Source organism: Alligator sinensis, unplaced genomic scaffold (assembly GCF_000455745.1).
Source record: "Alligator sinensis unplaced genomic scaffold, ASM45574v1 scaffold301_1, whole genome shotgun sequence".
In the NCBI taxonomy this organism is placed as follows: Eukaryota; Metazoa; Chordata; order Crocodylia; family Alligatoridae; genus Alligator; species Alligator sinensis.
The window spans coordinates 26,666-41,492 of NW_005842035.1; the positions used below are offsets into that span (position 1 = coordinate 26,666).

Below are 14,827 nucleotides of genomic sequence, written 5' to 3' on the forward strand. Positions count from 1 at the left end.
TGGAGGAGGAGGGTCCCACAGGACTTCTGGCATGAGAGGCGTGGGGTAGCTTGGGAGAAAAAAACTCAAAGAAGAGTGATGACAAGCAATGTGCATCAGTTTAAGGCTGGAAGCCGTCACCAAACAAATTATTAATCTCAGCCCAGGGTAAACAGGTGAGATCCGGTCAGAGGTTTCCAACCGAGGTTGAAAAAAAAAAATCATAATAATCACAATCAGGAGCTGAAAGGTGGGCGGTACTCAACCCTGAGCATCCTTTTATTGCATTGGTTTCATCAACAGGGTTCTCCAAAGCACACAAGCCCTTTGAGATAAGGCAACACTGGATGACTACAAGCACTTGGTAGATTATCAGCTCAATTAACCCACATGCTTTGATCTATCGAAACAGAGAAACCATCAACAACAACAATAATCAAATCACAGGAGGGGAAAAGCTACAGCAGGTCTAACTCACTGAAGAGTCGGGATAGACAGAGGCGGGCTCCATAGTGATACACAGCAGATACACAGAGAGGGCTGTTCACATTATACATCTCAAATGTTGGATGATCCAGTAGGTCAATGGCCCAGGCTCACGGCTGGGCTACGAAGGCAGTGCGGAAGACGTCTTGCGTGCCCAGACACTGGGCGCCGTCTTTGCTAGTTGCAAGCTTTCTAGGTCCTAAATGGCACTGGAGGCAGGTTTTGTACAATACTGAAGCTGCTCAGAAGAAATTATCCAGTGTGGCTGCAAAACCATGGAGGTGAAGAGGGCAGAACATGCTTCATCCCCCTCAGGACTAGCCCGTTAGTTAGACTAACCCTCTCCTCAACACGCAACCTCCGGGGTCACTCTTGCACCAAGTCACCAGCAGGAAGTCTCCCTTCTCTGCTGTCCGGTGCACAAAAATCCGCCCCCCCCCCCAAAAAAAGCTCAAAAGCTTTCAAACTGAATGCACAAAATAGCTTGAAATCTAGGACGCTCGGATTTGAAGTGTTAGGAAACAAAAGGACGAGGTTTCAGCCCCTTCCTCCCAAGGGCATCAAACCTAATGCAGGAATCTCCCTAGGAAAATACAAATGATGGCGCTGCCCAGTGGCATGCCCTTTGTTACAAGGCATACACTGCAAGCGCTTGGCATCAAAATAATTAAACGAAATGAAAAACACCTTTTCGTGGTTCTGGTACCCTGGTCACCCAAGAGGAAGTAAAAAAAACAAACAAAACCAAATCAGCACAAGAATGCTTCAGATGACCACATACAAAAAATTATCTATATACAAACTTATATACAGGGAAATGGCCTTGCAGAGCTGGTGAAAATAGGCTTGCAGGTGGAGGCGTGCTTGCTGAAGGCAGCAGGGCCCTTATTCAATAGGCAGACAGGCGGAGAAGGATGGCCACGCGTAAAGGGAAGACAGCCCCGCGGTGCCAAGCAGGGGGTCAGTGCATTAAGACAGTGAGTGGTGGGCTAGGCAGGGATGCAACTCATTTAGGAGCTGCCTTGGCAGGACTTGGCCCATATCAAAATGCTGGCTGGCTCTAGAAGCAGGCCTGCTTGCAAGCAGCCAGGCTGAGAGCTCGGTCCCTCCGCTTGGATTTCTTCCCTTCCATTAGAAATACATGAAAATGCCTCCATTTTGGACACGGCGGTGTTTTCAGGATGGGAGTAGGCACTCCTCATCTCCACTGCTGCTGCTAGCTAACAAGGACACTGGGCGTCCAAGGCATCCTATGGACACCGGGTGTCCCTACCCGGGACATCGTGCAACGGTAACACGTGCTGGGTCATGGGGAACCTTTTAAACACGTGTCCCCGGGCAGAGGTTGGGAGCATTTCCCAGGTGATCTAGCCCACAGCAACAGCAGGATGAGAGAGAAACCAAGTGAAGTGGGGCTGTGATGGTGCAAACGTTCAACCCTAGTGAAGTCCATGGGAATATGGCTTGGACTTACATTAGCTCAGCCAAAAAGTGGCCTCCAGCCTGCAATGTATCCCCCCCTACCAGGTCTAAATCCACCCCCCATTGCATCACCAAAGCAGGCCTGGCAACAGCCTCAGCCTCCAGCTTCGCTCTCAAGTGGGCAACAATTTAGGGAGAAACCCAACCCGGACACAGTGTTTAGTTTAACGAGGTCTCCGGCGCCTGCGTCTGCAGACGTTCAACCCCGAGTGACATCTAGGCCGAAAGGGATCACCTTCTTTCTGCAGCAGGAGGAGCAAAGCAAAGAGATGCCCGGACACGGAGAGAAGCACCGTGCAGGTCAAGGTGCCGAAGCCAAGAGAAAAGCCCCAAAGAAAACGCTGCTCGTCAAGGCCGGCTGCATTGGAGGAAAGACCAAGTGCTTCCTACCCACCCCAGGCACCTTGCTCGTCTCCTTCTCCCAGCAGGGAGGCTGCGGGGTGAGGGGCATGACCTCGATGGGATGAAAAGAGGGCACAGCTAGCACGGCAGGGAAAGGGGGTCTTTCTCGGCTCTTCTCCCCGCGTCCGGCACGGAGCGGAGGGAGATGGGAAGGGCCAAGCAGTTTGTGGGCAGGGCGGGGACGGAGCCTGCGCCGGGGCCGGGTGAGGGGCTCACTCCCCTTCCTCCTTGATGCGCTGCTGCTTGTTGCGCCGGGCGTCCAGGTCGAAGTTGAAGTCGTTCCACTCGTCGCGGGGCGGGAAGGAGATGGTCTGGCGCAGCGTGAAGCGCACCGCGTCGATGACCCGCTCGCCACGGGTCTCGCTGGAGCCCACGCTGACGGTGGAGGCGCCGCTCGGGGTGCGCAGGAGGTGGGGAGGGGAGGAGAAGTCGTGCAGCTGCCGGTGGTCCAGGATGCCTTTCCAGATGGCGTGGCGAAACTGCTCCGGGATCTTGAGGCTCACCAGATCCTGCGGAGCAAAAAAGGGCTTACAACAGCACACCAGCACAGACCCAGAGATCTGCTATTGAGGGACCCTGCTGCCTCTCATCCCATCCAGGAGCCGACAACCCTCATGGCACAAGGCCATAAGCCTGGGGTGCGACCAGAAATGCAAAAACGCTGCATCTCTGGGCGGCTGCTTCGGCTGGGACCGAGCGAGAGGCAGCATGGCAGGAGGTGCCCAAGATGCATGGGCCCCGAGAGCAACCTGGGGGACCTCCACAAGCTGCCATTAAGGCTCTTCCATCAATGCCTTGCAGGCGGCATTGCCCGTAGGCATGAAATATGCCTCAATATGCCCATATGCAATGCTGCCTGCAAGGCATTGATGGAAGAGCCTTAATGCAGATGAGTTCAAGGGCACGGCACTAGAAACCTGGCCTGTGTGCTCCTTCCTGGAGGCTTAGAAATCCACTTGTTTGGAAAGATTGCTTTGTATTAAAACGAGGGTTAATTAAAGACGGTCCCTAGCAGGACAGAGCTTAAGAGGACAGGAGAGATTTTGGCTCCGGCACTGCAGAGCAACTCCGGTCCCTCTTAATTACCCAGGAGCCGCTGGAGCATCTCCTGCCACCACTCCTTGCTCTGGACCCTACAAGAGCTCCCACCTGAAGCGCGCAGCACGGTGCCTATTGCACCCAGCGGTGAGTTCAGCATCCTGCCCTGAACCACCCTGAGGTTTGGGACAGATGTGCATGTCTGAACATCTGGTATTAGGGACCATCTCCAGTTCATGAGGCATCACTGGGTTTGCTCGCTAGCTAACGAGTGGGGTGGATCTGCCCTGCCCCAGTAAGTGCCCTGGTCGGACTGGTTAGCCGGTGTTCAGTTTGGATCGGTTCTCCCAGCCGCGGCAGAGAGAAGAGAAGCAGCGCAGCCTGCAGAAGCGAGAGCGCCCAGCCCCGGCGGGGACGCAGCAGCCGGAGCAGGGCAGGAGGAAGCGGGCCCGTGCAACGAGCCATGCGGGAGAAGACCAGAGGGCAGAGAGCGAGCACCCAGAGGAAAATCACTGAAGCAAGGGGTGAAACGAGGGCCAGAAAATCGCACACCACTGTCAGGCAGCCACGGGGGACACCAGCGGGCGTGCAAGTCGCGGGCATCTGAACCCCCAACGGAGGGGCATGGTTTGGGGAGAGGCTGGTTGGAAACTAGCTGCACTTGCACGTCGGTGCAGAGTCGCCCGGGAGTCGCGACCCGCTCGGCCTGGGGCCGCGGGGGCCAGGGCGCAAGCAAACAAAAGGGTGACACGGTTACTTACATCCATGGAGTAATGCTCAATCTGATAGATGGTGGTCAGCCCCTGGGTCGTGAAATAATCCACGCAGGATGAGCAGCCCAGCCTCGCTAAGAAGCTGCAGAGGAGGGGGGAAGGGAAGGAGAGAGAGAGAGAAAAAGGATCACCCTGGCTGCAATAGCCCAACGCAGACAAACCGAACACTCAGCAACCAGGTCTGGGAGGCTGCGCCTTGCACGCCGCCAGCCTGGGCACCGCGGTTTATTTTTAGCAGAGAGAGGCTGGGAGGGTGGCATAGGCATCAAAACCGAAGCACCTCCCTTTGGGAAATCCAATGTTTAAATCTTATTCCACGTATGCAAACACCAGAACAACCTATCTGCCCTTCCTCGTGAGCAGGGGCCAATGGGTTAGGACAGGCAGCAGCACCACGTCGAGACACCTTGGTTCTCACGCCATCAGCAGCTCCCGTAGGACCGGGTACCCTCAACTCCCGCGGACTTGCCGCTTGGCGAGGCTCTTCACTTCTACACGGGGGTAACAACTCACAGCTGGGGGTGGCAAGATCGATTCCTGCTTGCAAAGCCTCGGGGTGCTGGTGTGGCCGGGCAAACAGCGAGCGCATCAAACCCGGTTGGCTTCCAGCGCCCCAGGGAAAGGCATGATTTTTTCGTGCGAATCCGGCTCCCACTCACCTGACGATGCTGCAGTCGGAGGGGTAGGGAGGAGGGGGGGTGCAGTGAGACGTTGAAGGCATGGAGAGCGGGGGAGGCAGGCCCTGCGTGGGGCTGAGGCCGTTCATGTCGCCGGTCATCGCCATGTGGGCGCCCATCATCGGAACTGGATGGAAGGAGGAGCCGGTCGTTACGCGGGAGCTCCAGGTCTCCCAGCCCAGCCCCACGGGGGCAGAGACCCAAACTCTTCAGAGGACGTCGCAAGCATTGTGCTCCATCCCTCTCCCTCCCCCCCGATTATCTCGGGCCTCGAGAAACGATAGCCCTCGAGACGCCGTCTTTCCTGGCCAGGGTAACTGGAGACCGCCTTCCCAATGCTCCCTCGGCCCAGCCAGCCTCCGTCACAAGCAGGCCAGGTGCAAACCTAAGCAAACTTCAGCCCTCGCCGCTGTCTTTGCTGCCAAAACACGGGCAGCGCGGTAACCCAATTCCCAGCCTGGTTTTGCAGAGGCCCCGAGTGCCCCCAGGAGGCTGGGAACAGCTGCGGGTTCGAGTGGGGGGAGCAGGTTGGAGACCCTCCATGGCACTGGTTTTGTTTAAAAGCAAGGAGGGGTTTTGCTAGACAGCTTTTGCCAAAGAGGGATGTTCATGCTTTCCCCTACAAATCAGACGGGCAACAAGCAGACAGCGCAGCGCGCTTGTTTTGCTCCAGGGCACACGGGAACGTGTGCAAAGCTGGGGCAGAAGGCATCCTTCCCGGTACCCAGCTCAGGGCGCTATCGCTGCCTTCGAGGAGTCTGACTTGGCTGTAGCATTATTGTGCTGCTGACAGCCCTAGAGATGCAAGTGCTTTCTACAGGGCAAGGAGAGCAGTTCATGCCTTCCCCCATGCACCTCCACCTCGAGCTGGGGGTGGACTCCTGCTTGGCTGAGGACCACTCCAGGCGATGCCCAGGCTCGTGGCCATGCTATGACAGCTGGGAAGGGACTCCACGAGAATGAGGAAGATGGATAACTTGCCTAGTCATTTCCCATGCCCCTGCGTGGCATCTTATTCCCAGGTCCCACCGCCCCCCCGTGCCATCCACTGCTGCCCCTTGCTCTCACCCATCTCCCTGCTCTTATCCCACGGTGCAGCGGAGGCTTTGCATGCCTGCAAACAGGGACCTGCAAGAGAAGGAGCTTACTGTTGCCTCCCATGCCGTCGGGGATGGTGGTGGGGGTCAGGGCGTTGCGCTGCTGGGGGTTGATGAGCTGGCTGACTGACGGCAGCTTGTTCATGCTGTTCATCTTGCTGAGCGGCGGCGAGCTGGAGCCGTAAGTCGACTGGGACTGCATGGAGCTCCTGGGAAACAGAAAGAGAGGTTATAGCAAGGGACAACGCTGCCGTTTCGGAGCAGGAGTGGCCAGGGCATTCGTGGCTCTGCGGGCAGGGAGAGGAAGGGGTGCCCACACCCCCCTAACCACAGACACCAGGAGACTCATTCCCAGAGCTCTTCAGCAATACCCTTTTTATGGCAAATTGAAAAAGCCAGCCCTTCCCTCTCCCCACAGTACCTGAGATCTCATCAAAAACAACCCAGAAAACCAACCTGTTTCATTTCTGGATCCAGCATTTCAGGCTTTCATTTAAGAAAACAGGAGAGCATTTTAAAGGCTGGGATGCAAAATTGGAAATTTTCTTCCAAACAAACTTTTTTTTTTTGGTGCAAACACTCGCCTTTGGGCTCACAAAATCAGTTTTACAAAAAGGGTATTTTGAGAGATTTTTATTGTGGCTAATAGCTCCCTGTGGGTGTTTTAAGTCTTCATGGTTGGGTACCACCATTATGATACCGGCTTCTCTAAGACTCTCCCGAGGGTTTGGAGAATGAGGCTGATTGTCCCTTTCCAGGTACTCGTACGGACCAGAAAAGCCTGTGAGCACTTCCGATGTGTGTGCAAAGACCAAGAATTTTTTTGAGGCTTTCTAAGGGATTACCTGCACAAAACTGGCTTATTTGAATGCAGACTGGGTGTTCAAATCCCTTAGGCTCCTCTGAAAAATACCAGCCTTGAACTGCCACTGTGTAAAGCCAAGTCAAATGAAGCCAGCAGCTTTCTCTTTGCATCGATTCTCCAATCCGAGCTGACCCCGCTCGGTCCAGCAATAGCACCCTTCTCAGTTACAGACCTGGCCGGAAGGAGAGGGGCTCATGAGACCCTTCTCCCTTCCACCCCAGACTGCTTACAAGGCAGCGATCCAGCTGGGAAGAGCACAAGCACGCAGACCAGACGGCTTATGAATGGCAGCCCGGTCTCCGGATCGCGTTACCGCCGCGGCATTATTTGGGATATGCAGAAAACGGGTCATTGAGCTGCTCTAACGGTGCAACTGGCAGCGCGCTGCATGTCTCTCCCCCTCGACGGCTGGAGCAGGATGCGCTCCTGAGCTTCCCGAAAAGGATGATCTCCATACAGCGCTCCTTGCCCGGCAGTCACAGAGCCTGAGCGAATGTTTTGCACCCCAACAGGTACAGGGTTAATGCCTACGGGTGTTTTTGCTGCATGGCTGCAAGGAAACTGGCTCATCTTCTGCACGTCTGGTTGAACTGGATTCCTGGGAGCTGGCTTTCCTTGTGTGTAAAGGGTGCAAGGGCCTCCTGAACCATTCCCAACTACAGACTTCACCTTGTCCCCAGCAACAACTGAAGTTTCTGGCCGGTTTGAGAGGCTAGCTGCACGCAATGGTGAGACTCAACACCACCTGCCTGAGTCTTGCTGGGCTGGGTGGAGAAAACAGGCGAATCGGGCACTGGATCCAAGTCCCTGGGGGCAGCTGACTAATTGCACAATTATCAGAGCAAGGGAAGGGCGCAGATTGCACTTTGGGGGTGCAGATGGGACAGATAAAATCCAACAGGCTTTGCAAGAGGCGAGGAAATGGAAAAGGTTTCTGATCGGTGTTAAGCAATAGGTGCAGCTCCCCAGGGAAAATGAAACCCAACCACGGAGCTCAGACCCAACGTTTCCAGGCAGGCTACAGATTCAGATCCCACATTGCATTTTTAAAAGCACACGCCAGCCACGAAGGTCTGGCCTACACTGACCCCAAGGCTCAGAAGACTTTGGGATATCTGTTATGCACGTCTCTCCCTCCAGAAACGTGTGCCATAGTCATTAGGTGCTTGTCCCAGCCATGCACCCTGCATAACGTGAACCCAAGAAGTAACTCTTGGGACACTGGGGGGTGAAAGCCCTTTGCTTTTAAGCCCAGAAGGCATACGACTGACCCCGTAGCAGACCTCAGCGGGGGTCATTATGGGCAAGGCAGTCAAGTTGTGCAGAAAACAACTCGCCCACAGCTGGTGTGTAAAGTTTGGGATGGGTTGCATTTAAAGGAAAGTCCCATTTTAGTAGCACAGATTTTTCTATGGCTGCGTGGACAGGCAAGACCCTCAAAAGTGCAGTGGGCCTAACTAGGAGGACTTGACTGTCTTCTCACAGGGCTAGATACAGGCACGAGATGACAATCGGATACCAAAGATATACCCCCATACGCACTGAAGTTAAGCTATACAACATATAGAAAATGAAAGGAGAGACAGGCAGCGAGGGGAAATCCCCAACATAAACCAAGTTGCAAAAGTTTATTGAAAATGAACATCACACATCCATATAGCAACAGCATTAGGAAATGCAAAAGACAGCTTCTGGTATGAAACACACAGTAGACTATGTGGTGTTTGAGACAGGTGGCTTCTTCCCATTTTTTATAGGTATGAAAAATGAACGTGCGTGCGAAATTTGCATATAAAAATGATGCTTAATAAGTTCCACGGAGGTTTAAAGGCTGAAACATTTATGGGACACAACTGCCCATGAAATGCATTTTAACATCAAGGCATCAGGACTGCAAATCACCCGCTATTCATGCTTTTTGGGACAGCCTGCCTGGGACAAAAAGGCACAGAGTGAAGGGCAGCAGCTGATGCATCCCTCCCTTCATGAAGCCAAGTCATGATATGGCCAAAAGTATTTGCAATTATGCAAGCTAGTATGGGGGTAACCAGTTCTCATGCTCTGGGGCATAAACCGATTATCCAGAACGGACAGGGAGGACATTTTGTGCGAGGCATGGCTTAGTTGGCAACATACTTTACGTGTAATTTCCCTTTCTTCTCCATTCCTGGGCATCAGCCCTTACAAAAGGACCCTGCAGATCAATGGTGTGGTCCAACAGCACATGCCCTACAATACATATGGTCGAGATTACAGGATGCTTCGTCAGATAAGCAGTAGCTGAAGTCCACAAGCGTGTTCACCACCATGAAATAACATTTCCCAAGTGCAGTCCAAGACATGGTTATCTATGCAGATCCCACGTGAGGTGTGCTTGTGTTCAAGGCATAGGATCATAGAAAATGGGGGTTGAAGGGACCTCAGGAGGTCACGTTTAGTCCAACCCCCTGCTCCAAGCAGGGCCAGCCCCAACTACATCATCCCAGCCAAGGCTTGGTCTACCCAGGTCTTCAACACCTCCAAGGACGGAGAACTTCCAAAGATGCAAAACTTCCAAACTTCCCACCACATCTCTGGATAACCTGTTGCAGTGTTTTACTACCCCCTGGTGAGAAAGTTTTCCCTAATATCCCACCTTAACTTTCCTTGCTGCAACTGGAGCCCATTGCTCCTTCTGTCACCTGCCCCCACTGAGACCAGCCCAGCTCCATCCGCTTTGCAACCAAAGAGGTTGTATGTGATAGCAGGGCCACAAATGAGCTGTGATGTCCCAATCCCATGTCTAGGACCGACACAAAAAGCAAAGTGACTAACTCAGGATCCTAAATGAGTCTCCCAACAAGGAGACAGCTTGGTGTCTTACATCTCAAAAGAGCCGCTGGTACCATAAACGAGCCAGCCCTTTGGTCTCCAAGCACATGCATGTGGATTATCAAGCCACAGCCCAAAGCTGGGGCACTGTCCTTTGGAAGTCGGCATCTTGCCTCAGAGCTCAATTAAGAGGAGAGAACTTAACGAAGTCGGGCAGTTGCTCCACGCATACATCCAAGATACGGGAACGGAGGGAAAAAGTAGCTTGTGCTAGTGGAGACAGCCATACCAATGTGGAGAGGAGTCTGTTTGATAACCGACTGCTATGCAATGGCCAGTCTGCATGGTTATTCTCTGGGGAGAGAAAGGAAGGCAGACAACAGGATTTGTTTGACCAAAGCAATAAAACAAAGCTTTTGAAATGCCTAGAAGGAGGAGATTTCCTCCAGAATAGGGTTTGGGCAAGAAGAGTCAAGGTCCAAGCAAAGATGAGACCTCAGCGATGCTCCGTCTCCATGGAAGACGGGATCAATCCCGAGCGTGCGGAGCTCACCGACCCCGCTGGCCGAGGCAATGGCCGTTTGAAGGTGTAAGGACGGGAGGTGGAAGAAGGACCGCAGAAGGAGCTGAAAGGAGTCACGAACATGCTTCCTAGCCTGGTAGGGAGATCTCGCATAGAAAGGGGATATGCAATTACTCTTCCAGCTACCTGATACTGTGGGATAGGAGAAGCTGGAACATGACTGCACAGGGAGGTGACACAAAGGACTGTCAGGCTGACTTCGAAGGGATGGAGGTGAAGGATAGAGCATATCAAGAGAGAGTCCAGGACCTTCAAAACAGAGGCCTTGACTCGAACGGAGGACACACGAGGCTGTCCAGACTGAAAACCTGATGAAGTAAGTTTGTATGGAGGGCTTCTTATTAGGAGGCAGGATCTCCCAGGCTGGGAAAGGACAGTTCCCATCTATAATGTCCAGCCAGCCAACATCCATGCTGCTGAAGGCAGTGGTCTCAGCTCTGGATGCAGTATCTTACCCTGAGTCTGTAGCATTATGAACCAGATGGTATCTGGGGAAGTTTCCTTAGCCAGAACGGTCTCAGCTCTTCCATGATGCCTGTGACGGTCTTGTCCGAGCTGGCACATTTTTCTAGGGATCATAGCTCAATAAAAAGTCAAAGACCCACTCAGGCCCAGACAACCCGTTGGACTTGCATGGTTAAGGCACTTGGGTTTCTGGAGCCAAAAGCATGCAAGGGAGAGCTGCAGCAAGGATCGTGTCCAGCCACCCAAAGCTAACGAGCAGGCACCCATTTACAGCTGGGGGAAGCCTCTGATGGGCAAAGACTCGGGAACAGAATTGGATGGGGCATGCATGGATAACCACCTCCAACCCACCCCCATCTGACCAACCAAGCCCTGTGGAGAGGGCAAAGCCAACATCCAACATGCATGACCGTCTTATGGTTGGGCACACATTTGTCCAACAGAAGGAGAATCCTTGGAGGAAACACCAAGCATCCTCGGTGCGCTTGTAGAAGAGCTCTGCTCCCTCAAAGGGCTCATCCTCCATGCTGCACTGCATTTTGCAAATGGGTTAGAGTAGCTCCTGGGACCTTCTGCTCGGCAGATACCAGCAATCCCATGCTGGGAAATACCTCCACATAGAAACCTCCCCCGACCAGAATAGCTGTGGCCACGAGCGAGAAAGTTGAACTTTCACAAGTGCTTGAAACCAAAAACCCATGAAGTCTGTCATCAACGCACAAAATTAAATCATCACCTTTAAGCGACTGGGACTGGAAACAAAAGGAAATTTAGATGGATAGCAAGGGTTGAAAATAGTCCAATAAAAGATAAGGAATAGTTAGGTAGACATTGCTAGGTCCATCTTGCTCTGCCAGGCAGTAAGAAGGGACCGATGGGTGGTTGCAGATGCTCCTGGGTGCAGGGAGCAGGGGAACAGCAAAGCCCAGGTGCTGCCCAAACACGGCTGTGCAAAAAAGTCATCATCACGTATGTGCAACAGGCACGCACACCTGAAGGAGCAGCCACAGCAGGGACAATGTTTCCCAAGAGAACTGGAGCTCCCCAATCCATTGCCAACAGCTTCATCCAACCCTACCGAAGCCAACACGAGCCGCTCCGAGTTCAGGGGTAGTTGAATTAGCCCCGCAGGAAAACCAAACTAAACCAGACAGTCCTCTGACTTCCGTAGGCTGCTGATCAGACCCGAAGTGATTAAGGGGAGATAGGTTGGAGGGCGTATTGCTACAGAGAAAAGACCGACTGATGCTCGTTATGGTGCTCGTCACCTCCATCTGCCCAGCAGGAGGGACCATTTCGACTCCTTGCATTGCTACGGCATGTCCAACATTCAGCCAGGCCCAACTAACTGACCGTCACGGGCTGCTGAAACACAACCCCCCAAAAGCCCCGTGAAAACGTCTTTAATTTAACAGGACAAGAGGCATTTTAAAGACTGAGACCTGCTCAGAGAAACTCCTTCGAGTTTCACGAATCCAGCAAAAAGTACAGCAGATTTTTTTTTTTTTTTTTTAACAAACACGTTACAAAAAAAAAAAAAAGACACGCCGAGGAAGACAGCGTGGGTCCAGACCTCCCAACGCTAACGCTACGGCTATGAGATGAATCATCCGTCCTTGCAAAGTTTGAGTCCCTTGTTCATGCTATTTGCTCTGTTTCTAGCAAGGCGTTTGTTTGCCACAGAGTTTCTAGTCCCGGAGCTGGACAAAACCCCCTAAAGCCTGCTGGATTTAGGGATAGACGGATGGGTTTGGGGGGCTGGAATGTTTTAAGAAGGCTTCGGTCTGTTTGGGAGGCTCTCTCCGCGAGTCTGTGAGTTCAGTCCTGAAGCAGGCCGAAAGGAGACTGTAGAGAAGGAACCAGAGAAAAGAGGAGAAAAGATCAAGCCTTGAAACCTTTATGAACAACCGAGGAGAGAAAACAGCCACTTTTGACCTTCATGATCACAGTATGGACTGGCAAAGGAAAAAAAAACAACCCTCTGGTCACTGGGACCTCTATGGGGTTTTTTTTGGCATGTTGTACAGCCCCGGATAGAAGCACCCAACGAGGAAAACAATGGAACAAGAGCACCCCAGCTACAAGCCGAGATGCACGGTTGCAAACGTAGGGTTTCTTCTCAACTGCAGAAGCAACGGGTTTCCATCGCAGCCTACGCCAAGCTTTGTCTGCTTAACTACAGAAGCTGGCACCCCATGCAGCGGGAAGGAGGAGGGTATTGTTAGACGGTCCAACTCTTTAAGTCTAGCAACTATATCCTCAGCCTGATGGAGGGTATTTCTACCCGAAAGCTTGCAAGGAAGAATTTTTCCAACTATTTAAGTTGGTCTAATACAAAGGAATCGGATTTACCCGAAACAACCTTGTCTGCCAACTATCCCCATGACATTTCAGTGGCCAGCTGCACTACTTCGGAGGCCTGGGCTATTACCGAGATCCACCGTATTCACAGTGAACAGCTACTACACAGCAAAATGTATTGCTACCTTCCTGAGCAATACTCCTAGAAAGTATGAAGGAAGTACTCCTACTCCTAGAGAAGTATTGCTACTTCTAACACCACCAGCTTTTTCTGCTCCCTTTCTCCTCTGCCTGGTGTGGAGAACGCATGCCGGCGAAGCCAGGATGAGTAAGGCCGGCACGGTCAATCCTGGTGACCTGACCAAAGTACCCAAGGTGCCACAATGGTCTTGCGAGGTCCCTTCCAGACCCTAATGCCTACAAAACTGCTGCCAATTTGTTGCTCTCCCATTGCAGGCTGTGCAAATTCATGTCATGGGCATCTCGCTTGAAAAGGGGCAGGTCTTGCAAGGTCCCTTCCAGCCCTAATGCCTACAAAACCACTGCCAATGTGTTGCTCTCCCACTGCAGGATGTGCAAATTCATGCCACGGGCATCTCGCTTGAAAAGGGGCAGGTGACGGGCTTGTGAACTACTCGCCGCCCGGTGCTACGGGACGTATTTTGCTGGCGAACAGCAAGGAGAGGATTCCCTCATCTCGGAAACACACGAACCAGTCTACGGGCTCTGCAAACAGCTGGGGCAACCTGCTGCTGTGTGCAATACAAGGGAGGAAAGGAGACGTGCTCGAATCTGAGAAGGTGCTTTCCAGGGGAGATCTACTGTCAACGGGGAAAGAATGAAAAGCTCTTTTCATTGACATTGAGGAACTGCCTCGAGAGGAAGGAACTTTTTCCCCATCACCAACCTCCAGGATTCCTTGTTAGTAGTGGAGATCCATGCTTTAAACCAGACTGAAAGCAAACTGTCTTCCAGCTTAATGCACGATAAAAATGGCCCCAAATTTTGGCTGTGGTAGAGGCAGGATAAAGACGGATGCTCCAAACCCAGCTGTGATCATGAAGGTATTTGGCATAACAATAAATAAGAGAAAACCATGCAGGAAAGAATGAGCAGACAGAAAGAAAACAAGACACACAGAGACAGAGAGAGAGAGAGAGACAGGCTCTGAGTAATTGTAATTACTGAGGGATTTTCTGATTACCTTGCAGAATCCAATTTTTTTTTTGATCACCATACAGACTTCTTTTCTTTCTCATCCTTAATCATTAAGACAATTATGTTTCCTGCCCTGCCAAATGCAATTAGGTTATTTTTTTTCTCTGCTTGTAAATTGACGGTTGTTATCATCATTTTCCAAAATAAGATCTATTTTATTGCTCTTTTTTTTTTTTTTTTTTAAAGGCAATGACCATATTGCCCCTGGTAAATTCCCCTGTGCTTCTTCCAACCGTCAACCGCACCCCTTTCGAAATTCAGGATGAATCCTCTGCTCTTACCTTAAATGGGGAATACTCAGCCTGGCTTTTCCATGTTGGAAAACATTTGCAATAGCATGGGAGGTTCTCTGTCTGAGCGCAGTTATGTTTCGTGAGTAAGAAACCAGAGGGAAGAAGCCAAGGCTCCTAAGTGCTGCAATCAGAGCCACGCGGGCAGACCCCAGGAAGGTACCCAGAGCCCCTGTCCGACCCGCGCTCTCAGTTGCACGCACCAAATTGCACGGTGTGACGTGTAGCTTCAAATCCCGTCATACTCAGCTCACAGGCAAGACGCTGGTGTGTGCTTCTGAAAGCCCTATTTATAGCTACAAAAAATTCACTTCGCCTTCCTAACAAAAAAGCAGCCTGGCAGACGAGTTGCAGTTTATC

General features: G+C 52.1%; 1 protein-coding gene across 8 annotated transcripts in view; it reads right to left on the reverse strand.

The window, feature by feature from the left end:
* Positions 1-234: 234 nt before the first annotated feature.
* TP63 (tumor protein p63) overlaps positions 235-14,827 on the reverse strand; it is a 120,757-nt gene continuing 106,164 nt past the window's right edge. For 7 of the 8 annotated variants that reach the window (XM_025202732.1, XM_006022406.2, XM_006022410.3 and 4 more), the window contains 4 exons: positions 5,986-6,143; positions 4,820-4,964; positions 4,149-4,242; positions 2,562-2,858 (listed from right to left, as the gene is read on the reverse strand). In XM_025202732.1, the coding sequence (XP_025058517.1) occupies positions 2,562-2,858; positions 4,149-4,242; positions 4,820-4,964; positions 5,986-6,143 (694 nt within the window). Of the gene's footprint in view, positions 2,859-4,148; positions 4,243-4,819; positions 4,965-5,985; positions 6,144-14,827 lie in introns of all 8 variants that reach the window. The other variant, XM_025202731.1, reaches the window with a different exon arrangement.